General features: G+C 35.8%; 1 protein-coding gene across 1 annotated transcript; it reads right to left on the minus strand.

The window, feature by feature from the left end:
* Nucleotides 1–1,169: 1,169 nt before the first annotated feature.
* Nucleotides 1,170–3,515, minus strand: LOC149821264 (zinc finger protein ZAT9-like). Its single transcript, XM_089981923.1, has 2 exons — nt 3,453–3,515; nt 1,170–1,709 (listed from the first exon to the last, which is right to left on the minus strand). Exons 1-2 carry the CDS (start codon nt 3,513–3,515, stop codon nt 1,170–1,172), a joined length of 603 nt encoding a protein of 200 aa, XP_089838049.1.
* Between the last annotated feature and the right edge of the window lie 6,215 nt (nt 3,516–9,730).

Below are 9,730 nucleotides of genomic sequence, written 5' to 3' on the forward strand. Positions count from 1 at the left end.
CATTAGCATTCAATAAGATATGTAGGTGAATCTACATGTATTGGTGTCACTCGTGGTTGTGTCACCTATCCTCTCCAAAGTAGATCATCAGTGTGAATGAGTTATAAGTTTTTTCTTAATTAAATGCTTTATCATTTTATATACCTCATTCTATGAGGCAAATCAGGGGCCAAAGTACCCATCTAGAGCAACTGCCACATCATGAAGCAATGATATGTACCTAAACCCATTATGTGTTGTGGTGTAAGTTTTGGAAAATGATTTTTAAAATGATATTTTGTGTAAAAACTGTGTGAAAGTCAAACACCAAAAATATAAAAATCGGCTCGCATGAGTGGTGGAGTCTGAGTCGAACTCAGAGAATGAAAAATACTTGTATTAAAACACACAAGCTAAACTACTCTTTATTGCTAAAATAAAAAGAATTAATTCAATAATTAACTAACTAAGGGAGTACAACCCTACACAAAGGGCTTAAACAAAATAAATAAATAGCTTATTACAGACCCAATTAAATGAATAAATATCATAAATAAAAGCCTAATTTTAAAAAAAAGAAAAGGCTTCAGTGCTTCGAGTCTTCATGTCCCTTCTTCATTGATTTGCTTCCCTTTATCCTTCCCTGTGTGTACCCTTTAGGTACTTAGGTTGAACACTTTTGTATGGTTTACTAAGGGTATGTTTGATGGCTTGTCCAGGGTTGCACAAAATGAACAAAAAGAATGGAACATAACATTGGCTCTGTTCATTTCGTAACAATTGTTCCAAGTCCAACATTTGTTTGGACCGTACTCAAATGTTATGTTCCAAATGCCCATTGTTTGATGACGATGTGCGAACAAATTGGACAGTCATGGATAATGGGTCGAATTACTCCAATTTGTTTGCCTCAGATCACACAGAATGTCCACCAAAACTCTTATGGGTAATGCAGGAATCTTGATGAGCTTGTCGAAAACACGATCCACAGGCAAGTTTCCTGTCGGATCTTTCGGGAAAATGAATTCCAACCTCATTGGTTAACCATCATGATCGATCCCTCCTCGTTGATCAACCAAACAAATTGATCGGGGTCGCTGGTGATACAGAGCTATAAGAAAAATCCAATTTTTTGATGCAAATTCCGTATGGGCAACCAAGAAATGATCAAAAAATCCCACTTCGGAAGTTTAATTTGGGTTCTTCGGATCGATGAACTCCCCATCGAAGACTGTTGAGGTCGAATCGTCAACTACAACCATAAAGTTCAGATAGAGTATGGTGTCTTCCCTCTTGTGGCTGTCGAGTGACTGTCCAGACCCGAAGATCCTGAAACAAACAAGGCACTCATCGATTTTTCCGTTGCCTGAGAGGTCAGGGAGGTCGTCAAGTCCGGTCGAAAAGCAGCTCCGCTTGGACTTCTTATGGTCGGCGCGGTGGCCACTGAGGGCGTGGTAGGAGCGGGAGATCTTTCGACAGGTGCCACACTGGAATTTCTTACGACGACTGGGTGCCATGGAGGAGGAGGCAACGATGGAGGAGTCTGGCTGGGGGAAGACATTGCAGAAGAGGAGCATGAGGGAGATGGAGACGTTTTCCTCCGGCGTGGTGTAAGAGATGGAGCTCACAGGCTCCTCCGACGAAGCATCGCCGCTGGGGGTGAGGAAGAAGTGGCAGCGAGCTCTCCTCCTCCTCCTACTTGGCCGGTGGAGCTCTTCAGTCTCATCTGGCTATCATGGATGGTGGTGGTGGGGCGATGGAAGAGGAGGCATAGATGGCGAAGGAGAACTCGAGATATGATAGGAACCAAGAGCTCACAGGTGCGCCCATCGAGAAACTTTAGTTCCCCTTATCCCTATTACTTTTGTAACAGGGGGGAGGGTGGAACGAAAAAACCACATATATAAGAATGTGACGGATGCACAGAACGTCATCCGTCGCGTCCAATGTTTGTTAGAAATTGCCATTCCCAATGAGATTTTTGTCCAAATCACAGTGGGAACGGTGCATCGAACATACCCTAAAGGGCTCCCTCAGGGCACTTTTGAGGGCTTAAGGGGAGCTCAGAGGGCACTTTGACGACACAAAATGGGGCTCGCAACACGTCCAATCGCTCCCTACAGAAATCACAAACACAAAACAAAGCACAAACGAACAAAAACTAGACAAAACTAACACTTAATTAAATAAAAATTAGCAAAAACACAGATCTAATAACAACCTACTAAAAGACAAATTAGTGAAACTACCTAACAACTTGTGTAACAAATTCAGAAACTAACTATGCTACTTGAAATTGAATGTAGAACTAATTAAATCTGAGACACTAAAATGTATAAATGAATTAATCGATGAACTAACAACTAATTAAGAGACAACTAATGAAATGAACCATTAATAAAATAAAATAACTAATAAAGTGCAACAACATATACTATCAATTACTGATAAAAAAAAAACATGTTAATAAAGAAGGAATGTATGACTAAACAATTAATGAACTAACAAACCTATGATCTAACCAACTAATGCAGCATGCTATAAGCTAATGAAATAACAAAATATTAGGACAAATGAGGTACAACTAATGAAATAACACATGAAACTACTTATAGATGACTAATAAAGTAATGTATAAAAGAAAGAGCTACTACTAAAATGCACAACCATATTAAATAGATGACAAACCTAGCTGCTAAATTATTTCCTATGTACTATGAATTACCTTGTATTGTTAAGACGTTAACCTAATTAAAACAAACAACGTCAAAACCTAACCTATAAAATAAAGTTAACATGAGTCACTAACCTATAAAATAACTTAACGTCAATTGCCAAAAACACATTAGTTAATAAAACAAAATGAAAAAAACTATGTTAACTTGACTACAGAATTGTTAATTGCACTAACCTAAAAGAAATAAAATAAGATGTTCAGCATACATGCATCAAACTAATGCATTTGTTGAATACCTAAGGTCAAAGCACACCATCTATTAATGTCAGTCACGTTTATGCGTGAACTGACATTACTCAATTCAACCACTGTGAGTCGTTTAACATGGTGGACTGTGTAGGTCATTCGATAGCTGGAGGTACAGCGCTGCATGCATATTATACTAACCGAACTTGATGTTGATTCCAGCAGCCACACCGTCCAACGGTTTTGCGTTGAATCAATGATTCACACGGGACCGTTCAGACTGTTGGACGACTTCACGCTAGGCATGTTTTTATAAGAACTTAATCTAGATTACTCAAGCAAAGAAAATATTTTGATTAACTAACATATGTTGTTCTGCATAAATAATAATAAAAATGACAAGTAAATCTATACTCAAAATGAAATATTATATAAAACTAACTAGATGTCAAAAACCTATAAAGAGATCTATACAATAAAGATGCAAAAATCAAACATGATGTATGCAATGTTTCTAAATAACTACAAAGATGGGGAAGAAGAAGCTCACCTTGCGGATCACCTCCGATGGACTGGTTGAGAGGAGAAAGTGGTTGATCCCAGCTGCATACATGCCTCCTCGATGAAGAAGGTAAGAAAATATGATGAAGATGAAGTTTAAAGGATCGATGAAATAAAGAATAAGAAGAGGAAGAAGAAGGAAAAATAGAAGGAAAAAAGAAATCAGCCAAGAATGAAGAAGAAGAAGGGAGAAGGGAGGATGGAGGCAAGGGAGGCAAGAGGGCTGCTGGAAAAATGTTTTCCCAGCCCTCAAAACTACTATTTATAAGTTTAATTAGGTTAAAAACAAAGTTTTTAAAATGCGACCAAAATATTTTTCAATTTTCAAACAAGTCCCCTCTTAAAAACATGTTTTTCAAATGGGTATTTTCTAAAACTAATTCAAAGTAATAAAGTAAGTCCTAATCTAACTAAATTATGAATTAGAAAAATTTTATCTAATAAAAATACCAAAAAACACATGGCCGAATCGAAAAATATGATTTTTTTCTGAAAATTGGGTTTCGAAGCAATTTCTCCAAAACAACGATAAAGACGGGTTTTTTTAATGCGATTTTATACTGGATCATGCATAGAATAAGATGAATAAACATGTAAAATGTATGCATGATCATGTTGCTCTGGCTCCTTTAACCCATATGAGCACTTCGCTGTGAAGGCAAGTGTAACAAGTCAAAGGTATGAATGTTATGCATGAGTATGGTGCTTCCTTGCGCACCACATGAGCTCTTATTAGACCTGAACTCATACCCGAGCTATCAAACATACAAGCTTGGTTTACCTGCATCATATTATCAATAGTACAATAATATTATCCACACAATTGTACCTAATGACACCGTGAAGGTTTCCTAAACCGTTCGCTCTATCACAGGCAATAAGCATGCATCTTATACATAAAACATCATACATATCATGCTTCAAATTCATGGCATACATCATCATTGCACATTGAGTTCAAGCATTCATACGCATGCATTCTTTACATTTTTTAAAACTCAAAACATAGATGAAGTTCCACATTTTTAAAATATCGAAAGCACATAACAGATTCCACATCTAGTGAAAATCAATCAAACGTATATATATATATATATTTATATATCACATATTCTAATATATATATATATATATATATATATTGTAGTTCAGACTTGATTAGAAACATGACACATTTGTGTGTCAATTAGATTCAAACATACAATATCGCAGTTCAAGTTTTGAACCCGTGCACACATGTATATAGATAGATACACTCTAAAAAATGTACATGAATATATATAAATATTTGAATTGATAATACTTATATATATTTTTAAAGTGTATATGTATGGTTCAGTTGGGCTAAACTCATGCACATGTACCTATGTTCAAGCTGTACTTAGGTTCAAAATTGCATAATATATTTTGAAGCATATATATATATATATATATATATATATATATATATATATATATTTGAAACTATATATACTCCTCCCAACTGCATATATACATATCTTCGAAACAATATTAGTTTTTTTGAACTGCATATGTATATATACATTCAAATGGCATATACACATTTTTGAAACTGTATACATGTAAATATACATATCTATACATTTTTTGAAATGATATGCTCAGGGTCTTGTCGGTCCAGATTTAAACTGAACCCACGTAGCATGGTTTAGACCTTGTTCACACATGCACACACTCATGCTCATATATATATATATATATATATATACAAAACACCCATTCGAAAACATATACATATTATTTATATCTTTTTTTTTAAATGGCATGCTGGTCGATGCAAATTTTGGCTGAGCCCACAAGCGCACTGCTCAGACCTTGGGCTGAACACACAACGGTTCAGACACACACATACCTGACAGATTTTTTTTTGAACTTTACGGGCTTTCGAATATATATATATATATATATATATATATATATATATATATATATATATATATATATATATATATATATATATATTTTTTTTTTTTTTTTTTTTCTGTTTTCGAAAACACTACTGCTCCCAAAAATCATTGCACTATATATGATTTTTTTCACCACAGCTCACAAAAAACCACCACACTATATATGATTTTTTTTTTGAAACACTGCAGCTTGCGAAGAATCATTGCACACTATCGCTTGCACAGTTTTTTTTTTGAAACAAAATCGCAGACCAATTTTTTTTTTCAAAAATCGCTGCACACAAACTAAATGAGATTTTTTTTATAGATAACTTGCAGACTGCATATAGCGCTGACTGCTATATGCTTAAATGTATTTCCAGCATAAAAGCCCACACGCTGGGAGTGAGGTGCAGTTTCAAAATGTATCTTGTTGGAAGTAAACCGTTTCCATATTTTACAAAGAAAAGAAAAACATTGGAAATGAAAGAACAAAAACCGAACATGAATGAAAATGCTGGAAGTGAGAACTATACAACACAACATTGCTTGGAAAAGAAATACAATGGAAAAACACAATATGATCTAGATAATCACCATGCTAAAAAAAAAAGGAAAAATGCAACAAAGATAAGATTAACAACATGCTGAAAATAACTAAACACAGCCTTGATTTACGATACCAAAAAAAAAAGGGCTGGAACGAAATGCAAAGGAAGGAATACATCATGCTTAACACAATGTTGCAAATGAAAGGAACTAAAAGAAAGCTTGATTTAAGAACAATATGCTGAAAATGAAAGAACTAAATTTAAAGTATAATGTAAGATAACAACATGTTTTGAAAGGAAATGAAATTAAGCAAACCCAACATGATTTAAGAACCACATGTAAAAAGAAAAAATGATAAAACACAACAATTTATGAGATGACGATATGTTGGTAATGAAAGAAAATACAACACATCATGATATAAGAACCACATGCTGGAACTATGAATGATCTAACAAAAATCCATATGCGAATGACATTGAATCTTACCTTGTGCGACCCCCCCCCCCCCTTCAAGTCTGTGTAGAGGAGAGTTCAAATGCACCCTTCTCTACACTAGATTCGTTAAGGGTGTGGTTCCCTCAAAGACCTCCACAAGAAAATTGGTAGAGAGATAGAGGGAGGAGAAGAGAGGAGAGATTTCAAGAAAATCATGAGAATGGGTGACCCATTTAAAAAACGTGATCTTAAAATAATGATGGGCCAGAGGAAATGAGATGGTCGGTTGAGAGAGAATAAAAGGAGATGGAGGGTTGAGCTTGGTGAACCCTCAACCCCTTTTGTCCCTTTCCAAAAACCTTTTTTAATGTTTCATATAAATGAAAAAAAGTAACAATGAAAAATAAAGTTTTCATGTGGCTATTTTCAGCTTACCTTGAAAGCATGCATGGGCCATTCGAATGTCACCTTGGGCTTTTAAAGAGAGAGAGAGTGTGTGTGTGAGAGAAGATGGGGTGTCCCCATCGACTGGGCCGCACTCCTTTCTCTCCTAAAATTTGAAAGTTCATGGGGCCTCCCGTGTGTTGGGTCAGACCCAACCCATTCGAAAATGGGTTGGTCCATGATGCACAATTCTATAGGGAAATGCCCAACTCCAAAAGCCTTTCAATGAATTTTTTTCCATATCTTATATATATATATATATATATATATATATATATATATATATATATATATTTTTTTTTTTTTGAATTTCAAAAATACTTAATCGATCTTCACATTGGATCCTGAATTAGATTCAAATCCAATTGAGTTCAATCCAACCCAAATGAATATAGAAATGATTAATTTATTTTTACTCAACTCTTGGCTACTAATTATCATTTAATTACTTTCACAGTTAATTAAGCTTTACAGGATAATTAGCCACCAAATTAATTCATTCAACCAATAAATTAAAATTTAATTTAGTTTTTAAATAATCAAATTTCTTAATTTATTTGTGAGTTAGCCATCAATTGTCAATTGTACCAAAGTTAAACTTAAAACATTGTACTTTAACATAAATCAATCACTAAATAGGGAAAACAAATTTTTTTTGCATCGATTACAAAAATTCACATTACTTGTTATAATGTTGTTGGTGGGACAACATTAGAACGGTTTAAAATGAATGGCTCACAATGAACTTACTTAGTGTTTTGATGAGTATCATTTATTTTTGAGATGAATGGCATCCAAGGGCCCTCTTACGCCATCAGCTCTGACCACGATCCTCTTTCATTTTAAATTGTGTTCACATTATATGCAGTGGAAGCACCATTGACAGCCACCCATCTTGGCATTTCTTAAGCATGTTATTAGGGATGGCAATGGACTGGGGTGGGTGGGGGGGACAAGGTCTCCATCGCTGCCCCATCTCAAATTTACCATCCCCGTCTCCATCCCTGCCCCCACCCCATCCCCGTTCCCGCATCTCACCAAATTTACCATCTTCATCTCATACCATTGAATTCGTTAGAAGGAGGAGAAGGAGAGAGGCCGCGCCACCAATAGGGTTGAGTTGTCATGTGGATTGGCATGACGAGCTTTGAGAGGAGGCGGAAAAGATCAATCATAGCGACCAGAAGAAGGAGAGGAAGGAGAATTGAAGAAGCTGAAAGGGCCATTTTAGGCTCTAAGGTTAGAAATTTAGTAATAGAAATATATGTATAAGAGTTATATATAATTTTATTAAATAACTAAGGGTATTTTAATCATTTTACTAACAGAGATCAAGGACAGGGTGAGGTGAGGCGGGGCGGGGCAGGGAAAAGTGTAAGTCCATCCTCGCCTTCATCCGTGTACACGGGTTTTTATTTTTCCCTCCATCCCCGGTTCATTCTCTACTTTATGTCCTCCATCCCCACCCCAAACGGGGCGGGTTAGAATGGATCCCACTTTCCCAAAGTCCATTGTCATCCCCTTGTGTTATCCATTTTTAGAAAAATGTTGAGATGGGTGGCTGACAGACGCAACAGGGCCGCTGCATGAAAAAAATGCCTTCTTTTAAATTTAGTATTTGGCGTTGATACTTGATAGCGCTTGGATGACAATAAAGGTTGTCTTATATCATGATAGCTGAAACTTCAACGTTAACGATATTGATAATGACTTTTGGAGCTTCTATGTCAAATGTGCTTTCATACTGTATGTCACTTTCGTTGAATTAGCAAAAGCAATGTCTCTTTACGTAATATGGATTACAAACACTGTCAGTGAGTTGGGTTTGTCTCGGATACCTGACCCGATCCAGCTTTATTTTGTCCTGTTTTGCGAAAAATATAAAAACCCAGTAAAATTTAATTCGAGTTGGGTCTATTTTTTTAACACTTCCGGGTTCGGGTTCAGGTATGAGCTTTTAAATTAAAGCATCGGATCGGATACCTAACCCGGCAGAAGAACCACCTAACCGTGTAATCCATCGGATATGCTTAAAGGTTGTCTATTTCTACAAGAAAACATAAACGCTTTGGGCTAGATTTGAACCCTCAATATTTGCTTCTCACCAAACACATTAACCAACACACCATGACACCTTCAGTTGCAATGTTGGGGAAAAATTATTTCTACAGTTTTCAAACCTATATTTTAAAGTCAACCCAACCCAACCCAACCCAACAATGATCCGACCCGTTAAAAAAATTTGTTTTTTGTTTTGGTTGGATTTGGTTTTTTCAGTGCTTGACTCGAATGAATATCCAAATCAGTGCTTAAACCCGTTTATTAGTTATATGGGCGGATCAAGGTCGATTCTGATCTGACCTTAATCCAACCGGTTGACACACACACCTATATATTCAGTTATTTATTTATCACAAAAACATTAATGATATGTATCTAATTATTTCTTTGCTTCAAACCAAGTTCGAGCTCATAATAAGCTGGCTTGTTTATAGAAAAAAAATGTTTTAGAGTTTAGAGAAATAAGATTACAAAAAAAAATACATATAAAATATGTGTAAAACATATCTAAAATGTATTTCTTACTGTCAAACGAGGACTCCAGCCAAGTACCTATTGTTCTTGTTCAGCTTGACAAGCCAATTTTGAAGGAGCACTTTATGTGCCGAACTAAATGAGCCTAAGTAGCTTGGCTTGTTTCCCATTCCTGCATCTAACTAGTCAAATTATTATGCTTCTCTTCACAGGTACTATCACTACAAGAAAATACGTTGTTAGTGATGGAATATTTCTGTCGCTAGTTAGCGACGGCTTAACGAGCGAAAAACATCCATCGCTATAATGAATGAAGCTTACAAAAATAGCGACGGAATATAGTCCATCGCCAAGTCCATCACTAATTAGCGACGGCTTTTGCGACATATTG

Source organism: Nuphar pumila, chromosome 12 (genome assembly GCF_984573655.1).
Source record: "Nuphar pumila chromosome 12, dmNupPumi1.hap1.1, whole genome shotgun sequence".
Classification (NCBI taxonomy): Eukaryota; Viridiplantae; Streptophyta; class Magnoliopsida; order Nymphaeales; family Nymphaeaceae; genus Nuphar; species Nuphar pumila.